This window comes from Caretta caretta, chromosome 13, assembly GCF_965140235.1.
Source record: "Caretta caretta isolate rCarCar2 chromosome 13, rCarCar1.hap1, whole genome shotgun sequence".
In the NCBI taxonomy this organism is placed as follows: domain Eukaryota; kingdom Metazoa; phylum Chordata; order Testudines; family Cheloniidae; genus Caretta; species Caretta caretta.
Genome location: NC_134218.1, coordinates 24,309,860 through 24,323,833, shown reverse-complemented (window position 1 = coordinate 24,323,833; position 13,974 = coordinate 24,309,860). Strand labels below are relative to the sequence as shown.

The 13,974-nt window shown below is 41.6% G+C and overlaps 1 protein-coding gene across 9 annotated transcripts in view; it reads right to left on the bottom strand.

Annotated features, from left to right (window-relative positions):
• Nucleotides 1-13,974, bottom strand: part of PTPRT (protein tyrosine phosphatase receptor type T) — a 740,387-nt gene that overhangs the window by 113,684 nt on the left and 612,729 nt on the right. For 5 of the 9 annotated variants that reach the window (XM_048819787.2, XM_075118814.1, XM_075118815.1 and 2 more), the window contains exon 14: nucleotides 13,569-13,625. The exons of the other annotated variants lie outside the window; for them this stretch is intronic. In XM_048819787.2, the coding sequence (XP_048675744.1) occupies nucleotides 13,569-13,625 (57 nt within the window). The remainder of the gene's footprint in view (nucleotides 1-13,568; nucleotides 13,626-13,974) is intronic. 9 annotated transcript variants of the gene reach the window in all.

Sequence of the window (13,974 nt, the reverse complement as noted above, 5' to 3'; positions counted from 1 at the left end):
TATGAGACAGTTTTGGGTGCTGGTATTTCAAATTTCATTAATCAAATTTCAGCACTTGGCTGAGACTGGTTGCATGATGGACGTTACAAAGTTGGAGTCTCATACTATTTCTTTTTATTTAAAACACCTGATATTATGTCAGGAGTTCAAAATCCTTTGATGTCTGAAAACAAACATTTATAATAGCTATCCATTTACAATAGTAATATTTTGAACATAGCTTATGTATTGCCATATCAAATTGCCAAATATAGTGCCATCTGCAAGAGAAGTGCTGAAGATTCAAGGTGAGATTATGAGGCTGCTTTGAAGTCTTTTGACAGTCTTTGTAGTCATCATAGATCCATCTATATATCTGTATAAATCAATCAATCAGTTATATGCTATAATACACCTTTGAGGCTGTAACCACATCTTCTCTAACAGGCTTAACAGCAGTTATCTAAAGGAAAACCTATGCCATTACAGGAAGCCGTGCAGCATACTCAGGAGATGGCATTCTTCACTTTCAGTCTGGCATATTGTCAGGGAATACTGTACTTAGAAGTGTCCATATTTCAGATGACAATTAAATCTAAGGGCCTCACCACCCTATAGCGCTTTCCAGCAGAGTTGATTAGTGTGTAAGAAATAATTCCTGTGTACATGCAGTTGAAAAACATTTTGGGATCCTTCAGTATGAAAAGTAACCTAGAAATACAAGGAATTGAAAATAAAACATGCATAGTAGGATTTACATAATATCCATTTGCATTTTGTCTCTTCAGGACTTGAGTGAGGTTGTTTAAGAGTTACAGAACATCCCATCAGCTGGACAATCCTGACTCACTGACAGAGCAGAATGTATGCTAATAGTGCAGCTTTCTTGCTGTGGCGAGTTAATACTTGAGCTGTCCAAAGTGTTTGACTGGAAACTCAAAAGTACTCCTAATCAGTTTTCATTTAAGTGCAAACTGTATCCATGAACACATAGTGGTGTTCGAAAACGGTGTTAGAACATCTGCCACATGTTTGAAATTGGACACAACAGTTTTTGCCCCATCCGATGTCCTCAAATATTTTGAGACAGTTTCTGACACTGGTATTACAAATTTCACTCACCAAATTTCAGCACTTGGCTGAGACAGGTCGCATGATGGAGATTACACAGTTTGAGTCTCATACTATTTATTTTAGTTACCTGATTGGTTGAGTTTACTCCAAGCGCCCAGGAGATACAGCAAAAGCTGTTTTTCACTTGGGTTTTCAGAAGAAGAGGCTGCATTTCGCAAATTCTCCAAGCCATCTTAAGAGAGTCAATCTGCCTCAGCTAACTGTCTTGGAATTGATAATTTTACAGTATTAATAATTCCTAAGCCTCACATTGTTATAACGTTGAAAGAGAACAATCACTTGAAACAGATCAGAGTTCTCTTACTGCATCAGAAGTCGTGTGTGTTTTCCTGTTGGCGGCATTCTTCATGATCACTAGTACTGCCAGCTGGAATTCAACCAGCTCTTAGTGCCTGGCGACATCTTTATTCTAGCAGCATGGGATCCATAAGGCAAATAATATTGTATACGCATAAGACAACTGTTGCTGCTGTCACATGTGCCTTTCAGCCATGGGTGCATGCATCTCCTTGACTTCAGCATTCTACTCCACCCTTTTTCTGAGTTAGGTTTTGTTTCTCTCCTTTCAAGATCAATGGGTTTGGAAGCTTGTAAAATAGTTCAAATGGGATGTTTCACAGAAATATCACCAAACACAGCTGAAAGACTTTGTACAACTCTATTTAATGACCACATTTTCCCTTCTGGAGAGCTGCATTGCGTGGTGATCACAAGAAAGAATGAGTTTAGTAGTTACTATCCTTCTAACTCCTAGTGGAGATTTCCACCATGTTTGGTAGAAGAAATTTATTTCCCTTAAATAAAACCTGATACTTGGAATAGTAAGGTGTGTGTTTGGGGAGCACAAGGGGGTTACCATTTTATTTTTTATATTACAATAGTCTTGAAAGGCCACAGCTGAGATCAAGTACACATCTTGAAGGGCAGTGTACAAATATTGGTAAGATAGTTGTCTGCCCTGAGTTTATTTTCTAAATAGACAAGACAAAGGAGAGGAGGAAACAGAGGCACAAAGTGAAGGGCCTTTCCCAAGCTCTTATAGATCAGTGGCAGAGTCAAAAATAGAAACCAGGTCTCCTGACTCCCAGTCTCATGCATTATCCCCATGAGATGACCCCACCTCTCACTGGTGTGCGTATAGGCAATCTGCAGAAACAATCTGCAGTGCAGAAAATGCATGGTCCCTGGAGCTCTTTAACAGGAGAAGATACAACTTACGTCACACTGCAGAGATGTAAAGAACGCAGAGTGGGGGAATGAGTTCTTCTCCAAAGCCATGAACCTGACCAACCCACAAAAGTCAGGTTTGTGAGTCATCAATCAGTGCTGTCTTTATTAATGTACCCACAGGTGCTGCAGGTTCTAATCCATCTATCCTTGATTGTGACTGCAATTCATAAAGAGCTATGTCCCATCAGACTCTGCTTTTCTGTAATGTGCAACTATTGGAAAACTGGTCCTAAATTGTGACAGAATGTTACTTTCCTAAGGCTCACTGGAGCATCCGACCTTTCTAATTCAATCCTCCCCTGCTTCATAACATGAACAAAGCTGGCACTGTGGCGACTGGTAAATTAACAATCCATTCTTTGGGAAAAGGAACTTTAAAATCCAAAATGAGTTTTACTGTATCTGAGTTGCATTGTTTATTCCAATAAACCAAATCTTTCAGAAGATTTCTCTTGGGCCTCTGAGTTGAAGGGGTTTCTGTCCACAAGGAACAGTAATTGGACTGCTTGGATTCATAGAACAGGAAGTTGCATCAGAAAAGATTTAATGGACCTCTTGTTATACAATGCAGATGGCTCCAATCTGAACTGCTGTCTTAAAACACTGATTTTTATCTATGCTACTGAATCAGAATAGTATGAACTTAAATGGTACCCCTGAGATACCCCAAATCCTTCTAATCATTAATACTTAGTACTTTATCAGTTCAAAGTACAGTTCATACATTGATTAAATTATCATAACACCCATGCAAGATAGGTAGTTAATTATTCTTATCCTCATTTTACAGGTCAGAAAACAGGGTTCACAGGCATTCAGAGACTTGCCCAGGACCACACAACTATTTGACACGAGGACCTAAACTCCAGATTTCCTGAGTCCTTTCAAGGAATGCTAGTAAAAACTTGAGCAGTTCGCAGAAAGGAAGGAGTGGTAAGCTAGGTAGAGGAACTGCAGATGGGTCACCAACTTGCTAGAGGCTGAAAGACCTGAATTGAAAGTAGCATCTTGCTTGTTCGCAGTCTTGCTACTGTTTTGGACCCAGTCTTGCCCCACTCCAGGTAACCTGGTTCTGACCCTCTGCTCCCATTTCTGACCTCTGACTTCACTTCTAATCCTGGGCTCTGACCCCTCTAGCTATGACACTGGGCTAAGATTCCTGGCTACTGACTCCTGTTGCAACTACTATGTTTGATTCCTGATCGGACCATTAGGCCTGACTCCTGATCTCTAAGAACTACCACCCACATCCTGGTCACATGACAAGACAACACTACGTAAAATTTTCACTTGGAAAATTTAAGGGCAGCAATAAAAATTGAGAATGAGAAGCCAGCCAGTAAAAAAAAAGTGAGGTGATGGTTGACAAGAAAAACACTCTTAAAAGATAGGTGATTGAAGGGATGGACCTGAAAAGGCGTGTCGATATAATTTAAAATACAAGTTTGCTCTTTGTAGGGCCTGTCACAAAAACCGTGCTCCCCATTTAAATGCTCCATATTTAAAATATTGGTTATGAAGTTGAACTAAAAAGTAAAATTGGAGGGAAAGATATGAAGAGCCATAGACAAAAGAGAAAAGGAGGTTTACTTACCTGTAACTGAAAGTTCTTCAAAAAGAAAAGGAGGACTTGTGGCACCTTAGAGACTAACAAATTTATCTGAGCATAAGCTTTCGTGAGCTACAGCTCACTTCATCGGATGCATTCAGTGGAAAATACAGTGGGGAGATTTATATACACAGAGAACATGAAACAATGGGTGTTATCATACACACTGTAACAAGAGTGATCAGGTAAGGTGAGCTATTACCAGCAGGAAAGCGGGGGGGAAAAACCTTTTGTAGTGATAATCAAGGTGGGCCATTCCAGTATTTCTGTATTCCACTGTGGGTTATGCATGCGAATCATGCAGCCAGAGGTGGAGAATTTGAAATCAGCATCCACTGGTTCATGCATGCTCCCTGGCTCGTCTCTTGCCTCTGACAGAGGGGATAAAGGTCGGGGTAGACTGACCGTCTCTCCAGTTCCTTCTCTACTGTGAATCAGATAAGATCTGAAGCAAAGGGGAAGGAGGGTGAGTAGTGGAATTGATAGGGACCGTACATCTCAAAGAACCTCCAGCTACAGGTAAGTATCCTCCTTTTCTTCTTCAAGTGATGGTCCCTATTGTATTCCACTGTGGGTGACTGACAAGCAGTACCTAAGCAGGAGGAGGGTGCAAGGATGTAGATGGTATGACTGAGCAGAGTACTGCCATTCCAAAGAAGGAATCAGCAGAAGAGTACTGCACCAGGGCATAGTGTCTTGTAAATGTGTGAAAGGAGCCCCACATGTCCGCTTTACAGGTGTCCTGAAGGGGTACTGCCTGAAGTGATGCCATAGTTGCTACTTGCACTCTGGTGGAATAAGCTCTTACCCCATGGAACAGGGAGAGGTTTGAAAGCTGAGAGCAGAGTAGAATGCAGCCAGAGATCAGGGATTTCCTGATTGGTTTTGTTCTCTGTAGGTAGAAAGCCATGGACAGCTGAACGTCGAGCGAGTGGAGTCTTTGTTCCTCTGCAGAAGCGTGCGGTTTTGGGAACAACACAGGTAAGCAAATTCATCGGTTAAGGTGAAATTCCAAAACTTCTTTAAGGGTGAATTTGCAGAGTACACATAAAGAAATCTTATCCTCATGGAATATAGCATATGGAGGATCTGTCATCATCACTCCGTGTTCTTCAAGGACTAGGCTGCTGTGGACAATGCACAGAAGAGGGATTGGTACATTCCAGAAAACGATTGAAATATTTCAGTAACAAAGGCCTTTTGCAACTAGCAGCAATCACTTTCTCACTGACTCTAGGCAGGCACGCAGCTCTGCGAGCACCCCAATCATGGTGAGTGTCGAGAGTGGGAAGAAGGTGGTTGTGCATACGGACAAAACGGTCATGGCTTGCAGGGCAGATTTGCAGGGAACTCATTCTAAAATTATCATACACTTTTTCACAGGCAACCAATCTGCTGGCTGACATCTCACTGCTGTGGGTAAGCACGGAAACCAGAGCACAACTACTGAATGCTTGCAGCTTTCACCCCGGTCTATATGCAGCTCAGCTATGTGACGCTCTGGTCCCAACTCCAGTGATTGCTAAATGATATGGTACAGTTTCCTACAATGGGGGAACTAACAAGGCTGCAATCCCTTGGAATCTGCTGCAGAGGATTAACAAGTACCTCTTGGAAAGTTTCCAGAGCCTCTCTCTGGAGGATTCCCTACATATCTTGATGTCCATCGACACCCTGCTTGGCTATGCAGATTAGCTACACAGGGCAATGTCCCACTCACATAAAATACTACCTGCCTCCCACTTTTCAATTCCCTACACAAGCCACAGCAACTTACTCGGCATCTCATCTGCCTCCTGCTCCCCATAGAGCACTTCTTGAGTGGAGAAAAGTTCCTGGCTGCCTGTCCCACTGAGAGCTCCACATCCTCTTCCAGCTCCACTTCTTCATCCAGAATTTCAGCCTCCAGGTTACCCCCTCTTTCTGCTGCCTCTGAAGTATCCACAGGGCCATCGGCGACGAGGTGGGGTCACCACTGAGGATAGCATTCAGCTCCCTATAGAAGTGGCAGGTCTTAGGTGCACCACCGGAGTGATGGTTTGCCTCCCGCGCCTTATGGTACACCTGCCTCAGCTCCTTTGTCTTCACTCTGCACTGCTGCGTATCTCGATCATAGCCCTTTTTGCACAAGCCTTGAGAAACTTGCCCATATGTGTCCCGATTCCTAGGGTCAATTGCAGCTGCAACTGAACAGACTCCTCTCCCCATATACTGATCAAATCCAAGAGCTCAGCGGTGGTCCAAGCAGTAGCGCGTTTGGTGCGATAGCTCTCCAGGCTCACCTGGGAAGCCAGCAAGCAGGAAATGGAATTTAAAATTCCTGGGGCTTGTGGGGTGGGGGGAGTTGGCTGCAGGGCAGCGGAGTTCAAACCACTGACCAGAGCAGCAGCATGGGAATTGTGGGACACTTTCTGGAGGCCAATAAAATTGAAAAAATAAGGTGTGGTGTCTACCCTGGCTGTTTGTCAACAATAAAGGGAGGAGAAAAGACAAACGTCTCTCGCAGGGGTGGAAGTTTTTTGTCACCAAAACTGGGTGTTTTTTCCGACGAAAGTTCCGTTGCAGTGTGTATGCTATCACTGTTTTGTTGCCAAAAGGCATTTTTGGGAGACAAAACTTGCCAGTGTAGACAAGCCTGTAGTCTGTTAAGTAAAGCTATATTTTTATTTGCTGCAAGTAATGGATAGACCATACACAGAGTATGACACTTCCAAAAGTACATAAGACCCACTTTCAAAAGAGACATAGGCTCTCGAATCACTTGAACATTTTACCCTTAACTTAATAAGTTTATGTACTGTTTGTTATGCTACTGGCCAACAAGTGAGTAAGGCCTCTGAGGATTAGGAAGAGAGTTTCCAAAGTTATCCTATGGATTAATATCCTGAAGTTTAAAGCTCTAATGGAGGTGCACCTGCTTAGCACCTCTGAAAATTTGGCCATGCAATTTACTCAGAAGGTATCTACAGTTAGTTATAAATGAAGATGATAACAGTAAGATCCTGCAAAGAATAGCTTCTCTGGCTACCTTGAAACAGACTGTCAACAACCATGTTAGACCAAAGACCTATTTGTTTATCAATAAGAAAGCACACACAAGCATTGTTTTAGTAGGTTTGAATTTACTTGTTGTGTTAGAGAAGACTGGTTTGCAAATATAAAAATATAATCCTCAACAATGTACCAGAGTATGAGGACTTCAGCAAGGCACATAAAATGCTGATCTTTCCTTCCACGAAGTAGTATTGTACGTAAAGTATTGCACAGGATCTTATCGGGGGAATAATGCAAAGCACCACATTTACTGGTAACACATGTATCAACCAACACTGTATCATATGCATATGATATATATTACACTCATGCACTCACACACACAAGCACACTCCGTCTTGTTGTTACCAACTAGTTGCTCCCCTTAACTTCACTGGCCAGGTGAGTTAGATTGGGGAGGGGTGGAGCTGGGCTTCTGCCAATCCGGATCAATGCTCCGATGTTGACAAGACGAGACCCGGGGTCCTCTGCAAGACACCTCACTTTTATAGCAGCTTCCCTCTCATGCAAATCTATACCAGATTCAAAATCTGTGTCTGTTGGTCCTTTGTGCTGTTTCCCTCTGGGTGTTGTCCCAATGCTGCAAAGAGGGTGTTCCCAAAAGAAGGTGCTTGCTTCTAATCCCCAAGGCCGTCAGTATGTCTGCTGTTCTTTAGTGAGCCCACTTGACAAGTTTTATTGTTCTTGGGTGTGGCTTCCATCCCCTCTCCAACTGTTGCAGCTGTCTGGAGGTGCTTGCCTTCCACACCTTACTTATTCAGGCCTTTCATTCATTCAACAGGGCAATTGGTTATTTTGCTCAGAGCAAAACTACATTTTTTTAATATTATACCAAGGCTCAGTACAAAATTTTCAATATAAGGATCTGATACAAAGTTGTATGAAAATAGAGGCATAATACAAAGTCATATGAAAGTTATGTGAAGATGCTTAATGCAGAGATTTATCTACAGTAGAAACCAAATAAAACAATATATTAAAACCAGAAAGAGAGATGTCACAGAGGTCATTTCCAGAACTGGAACTACTCATTAAAAACAAACAAACAAACAAAAAAAACCCCACCCTTTCCTTGAGGTAAAAATATAGTGTCTTTTCTGTCCACAGTTATTGAAGAACGTAAATACCAGAGGCCTAATGCCTCATAAATGGGGACTCAATGGTACAATTTCATCTAAACAAAAGGTTTAAAAGGGACAAGGAGAGCAACCAGTTGCCAGGAGCCAACAACTTTCAGCCAAACGATAAATGCAGAGAAAGTAGCAGCACATTGTAGGTGTGGTAGTGTCTGGAGGGGGAGGCAGGGGAGAAAGACGGGCCTCTGTAAAAAGAATGATCAGGGATGCATATGGAATCAGTGGGTGGATGAGATAAACACACAGTGAGGAGGTATGATTAGTGTTACTAAACTGAGCAAGAATAATGAAAGAAAGCAATAAGAGAATCAATGATTCTTGAGATTCCAGCCAAATCTACCAGGGAAGCTTTTCTTCTCTTCACTTTGTTCTCACCCCTTCCATCAAAACAGAATCATTTAATTTCTGCTAGCAGCAGATCTTTTGGCCCAAGGATCGAAAAGGTTATTGTGTTCACTTGGACAGACGAATCACAGGTAATAGTGATATTATTAAAGGGTCCTATGGGGATGAGTGCAAGCGATGCTGCAGTTAAGATGGTGACAACATTTCCCCATTATAATTCCTTGCTTATGTGGAGGGATTAATAGGTTACTTGTAAATTATAAGAAGGAGGCCGCACAGTCACAAGGCCAAATTTACAAAGAGGTCTTAATTTGTGTGAGCATGCAGGTTAATACAAGGAGGTGAATTTTCAAGTGTCCAGGCTTGCTTGAGCTCCATCTCTCTCAAGGGTTTTTATCTACGCCTTTGATATCATAGATCCAAAATAGCACAGCCCAGATCAGGGCTCTTATGTAGAAACTTATACTAACCTTTTCTATATTCCTTTTTGTATATTATAAAGAGCATCAAGCTTTCGAGTGGTGTGGATGTGAGAACCACTCGTACTTGTAGCATGAATGAGAAAACATTATACACTTATCATAATAAAATAAACACATCATATGTTATACAAATAGCAACTAATTAACCTTCATGACAACCCATGAGGCAAGTAAATAATATCCTTATTTTGCAAATGAGAACTGAAGAAGAGCAGCTGTGTTCAAGGTAATGGCAGAAACCGGGAGTATATAACCAAAGTAAAAGGTAAGATATATGTTTTTTATTTCCCCATCCCCTCTCTCTGTATTATTGGAGAAAATGGAGCACACTTTTCAGGGAGGCTTTTTTAAAGTGGAACAATCCACCAAAACTCACCTGCTCAAGCGCTAATTAGGACTGTCTAACAGCCAGCCTATTTGGGATGTCTCATACTTGGCTTTCTGCTCTTTCTTTGTTCACCTGTAAGGGACAGATTTTGATATCCTTATACATACTGCATGGAATTCACCCCTGTAGAGAGGGCAGCACAATCCTATGCACTGTTTAAGTCCAATGAAGCCTTCACAATAGTTCTTAAGTGGGACTTAACACAGGCCTTGTGTTGGCCCACTGCACAGAGTTGAATTTCAGCCACTCAGCAATGCCTTATGCTTTGAGCATTCCCATCAATTTCCCCTAAGCTGGTGCTGAACATGAGTAAGGCATCAGAATCCAGCACATGTTTGCTAATTCACAAAATTCACCGTGGCTCTCCCATTTGTTACTGCAGCTCGCCTTCACCACACACAACCTAGACCTACATGGAATTTTCTGAAAAAATACATTTTGTATGTTTAAGTATAAAGCTACGATAGCTGGAGCCGGGAATGTACACTATTGAGTAGCACTCACATTTGATATATATATGAGACTCAATGCATGCGCTCATAAAAATGTCCATACATACCTTAAGTCTGTAAAAGTCCATATTTGTGCATGCAGCAAAATGCTATATTGCACTAATGTGGGCTTTTGTTAGTATACTCATTGCATGCATCACTGGACATTTAAGTCTAACCTTAAAATCACAGCTTTTGGGGTACACTAACCATCATATTAGGCTCAATGGAGCTTTTGACTCAGCAACAGTTCTCTTTTTTTCCTTTTTCAGGATCTGATACCCTATGTGCAGGAGCTGTGGTTTCAGAGCTGAAAGATTGATGTCTTAATGAAGATTAGTCCTTTGTAAGCACTTGCTTTTACTCTCATCACAATTACTGTCAAAACTCCCATTGACTGGCTTAGCAGAGGAAACTACAAAATATTCAGCAAAGGCCAGAGGCTGGTACAACAGTGAAACAAGGCTAACTTTCAATCTGACCATTCAAAGGGTTTACAGGTTACATGTGAGAGTAGAGACACAATGAACCAATAAGAATTCTTCTTCGTCATAACCCACTGAAAGAGGAGCATCAGAAGGCAGGATGCAGACCACCCTACAGCATGGGCAACATGAGGGGGACACATATAGTCCACAGTACAAACTGCTTTAGGGAGTCTATCTACTCACACTGTACAGGCTGTATTACTCGGGCAGAATGGGGTTCATGATAGTGTGAAAGATTTCAGGCCTTTCAAGTCACACTTTCAGACACTACTGAACTGAAGGCTTTTAATTCACATGTGCTGTGGTATTACGCAATGGCCCACTCCACATCTGGCTCTCTTGTAACTGTCTTAAACATTCTACTGCCATTATGGGTTTTTTTAAGACAGTGTCCCTGAGGGAAACTGAGAACCTTAATGCATTAATAATAATCTGTTTCTGACTGTGGGCTAGTTGAGAAACCTATTTAAGGAAACAGAGGCATAATGTATTAATAGTAGCTTTGGGTTTGTCATGCCTTTGGAAGCTCTAATTCAGGACATTGACAATGATAATATATTCATGATAACCTTTTTAAGCAATCCACGGTAGAGGAGCAATGGTAATTCATGAACATCCACTGAAGAATCTTCATCTATAGTGAAAAGGCCAAGGAATATTGATAACCCCATGTATTGATGGCACAATATGTAAATTATGAACACGGGACATCGCTATGACCTCTATTCACAAATTATCTTCCTGCTGCTCTTCATCTGCAGCTGCTCTGCCTTTGGCTTGCATTACATCTCCTCTGCCGAAACCAGGAGGCTGCTGAGTGGCATTAGACTGCTCGTCTCTCTTCCAATCCCTTTCTTCCTATCCTACCTTTGAAAAACCAGCAATCTGGTTTTCTCCAGGTAGCTGGCATCCACTTCCTCCTGCATACTCTTCCCTGGTTCTGCTTGCATCTTCCTCTCTGGCTTTGATGCCTGACTGTCACACCTTTTTCCTTACTCATCCTGCTAACTTTCCTTTTAGGAGACTTCAGCTTCCATGATGATAATCAGTCATACCCTACTGCCTCTCAGCTTCCTTCTCTGTTCTTCTGTGGAGTGACTCCCATACTTGGGGCCAAGTGGTGGCCTTTAGCCAGTGGTGCAAGAAATGTCTGCCACAGAGTCACAGCACTGGCTGTGAGTGGGATTCTGTCATGTTGCTGGAAGTTAGGTTCCTTAACAGAACTCTACCAATTCATCTCAGTCCTGACCATCAACATCGTTCCTACAGTTTCAGCTTGGGGCCTTTGTTGATTAGAGACCAACAATAATACCAAGCAGTGTAGGAGTGCCAGGGGGCAGACCGATGTCCTCTAAGAACTGGGCTGAGGTCACTAATTCATTTCATTTCTAGCCTGATCCACATTTGAACTGAGTTCTCCAACAAATAAAGGCTGGTGCATTATCTCACTGAGTCAGGAACCCTCCACAATACACATTTTAAATCCATTTAGTTATATCAAGCTACCAAATTTGAGGAAAATAAGAATGCTCACCAGCCAGATGGACATCTGAATATTAGAAGGCTTGATTTGTTTTCCCAGTGGGGAATATTTTTCATAAAGAGTGACTTAAGTGTTGCTGTTATTAACATTTAATTATGGTGCTACAGGAACCTGTACTTAAAATAACTTTTGGAAGGGAGAGACATGTTAAGGAAAAACATTTTCGTGTATCTAACCTAAGAAATGCAATGAAGCTTTTTCAAATAAATAGCACAGAATGGAATAAACCTGTCAAAAGAATAACATTCAAGTGCATCAGAAGACAAAATGCAATAACAAACAGACTTGATCTGGGATTAGATTTGTTTAAAGAATACATTATCTGTCTACCAAACCAGAATATATTTAAGAAAACAATGGGACTCTCTGAAATGAAGTTGAAGGAACAAGACCTATTAGAGGAACAGTTTTCTCATGAAACAAGATTATGTGGGTAGAAGGATTTATTTCCCCTGACTTTCTATTGCCATTTTTACTGGCATTATTTTTGTAACATAAATATTTTTCTTCCACAATATTCCATTGGTCACGTTTAAGACTTGGGTTCATTTCTGAGCTCTCACGATTGATATGCACTCAACTCTCCCAGGCAGCTCCTTCTGTTGAATGACGAAATACCTTTTGCTTGATGATACACTAGAAAAGGACTGAAGAGCCTCACTCTGGACTTGATGCTTCTGAGCCTGGGTGGTATTCAGGTACCAAGTCTGGTACCCTGCCTGTTCAATCTTTTCAGAGCTGCCATCTTGCAATCAATATTAATTTGGGAAAGGGAATGAAGCCAATTTAGGAATGATCTTACAGCATTGAAAGTGGAACACATCCCTACAATGATTTCATTCAACTCAAACAACTTCGTGTCACACCCCAGTATATTGCATCCCACATCTTTTAAGTTAAGTTGAAGGAAACTCCCCCCCCTCCCCCCCGCCCCGCACACACACACATTTAAACTTTCTGGATAAAATTAAATGTTGCTGGGTGAAAAAAAAAAAAAAACACTGATAGCACTGGACACAGCACTGGCATGAGGGTACAAGTTTATTACATGCAGCTCTGAAAATGCATTCAGAATCAGGCTGCCAAACACATGACAAGTTCTGAGCTTCACCTGTGGCTGTCTGTGGTGATTTTTGTGACATGAACTAGTTTAAGACCACCAGATTGAGGGTTTGATTCTGCAAAGCTCTATGCTCTGAAACTCCCACTGATTTCAATGGAAGTTTGGCACACTGCTTGTACGATCTGGTCTTTGGTTTTTTCTTGCCCACTACCTAGTAATGGAACTCAGGTCACCAAAGTAAAAAGTGAGTGCATTAACCCAGCACCAGGAAGTGCCACAGTCACTTTGAGTGCATTGCAGGCAGCAGCGTGAGAACATCTCCAGGTGCACTCAGGGTGACATTCACCAGCTGGAGAGGGCCAACATGAAGTCAATGCGCCACTTACATGCTACTTGAGCGTTATTTTGAGGACAAGTGTTGCTTTGGCCTTCTGCTGGCCCTCTGCACAGTGGTGAATTTCACGCTTTGTGTAAAAGAGTGGCATGTAAGAGAAAACCCTCCTTTAAATGAGAGAGTAACTTCAAAATTGGCTCCCCATGCATGGAAAATACAAAACAACAGATCAAGAAACTGCTCAACTCCTTGAAGTTTTTAATGACCTTCCTTGTCCTGAACTGATAATCACCTGTGCTCAAGAGGCTGGGCGGGTTTCGTGTGGTCACCTGTTGCCTACCTAGTACTGCTAAGAACAAGGAAAACAGTTCCCAGGCAGCATGCACAAGAAAAAAAAAAGGAAAAAAAAATAAAAATGTACCACTTAATGATTAAAATTGCATTTTTTTTAATTTGCAAGAACTCACATTTAAAAGAAATAAGAAATTAATATCAAGAGATAAGGAGCCATTAACAAGCCCTTTGCCTTGGTTTCAATTAGGTGTTGAAATGTATTTATTGCATTCTGAGAGTAAAAGAGGTAATCATTTCCTCTCAGGAAGAGGTGGCCGTTTTCTCAAAGAAAGTGCCAATATAAATATGCACTGGGTGCTGGGGAGGAGGGAGATCAGTTAATTCCAAAAGAATGGATCAAATTA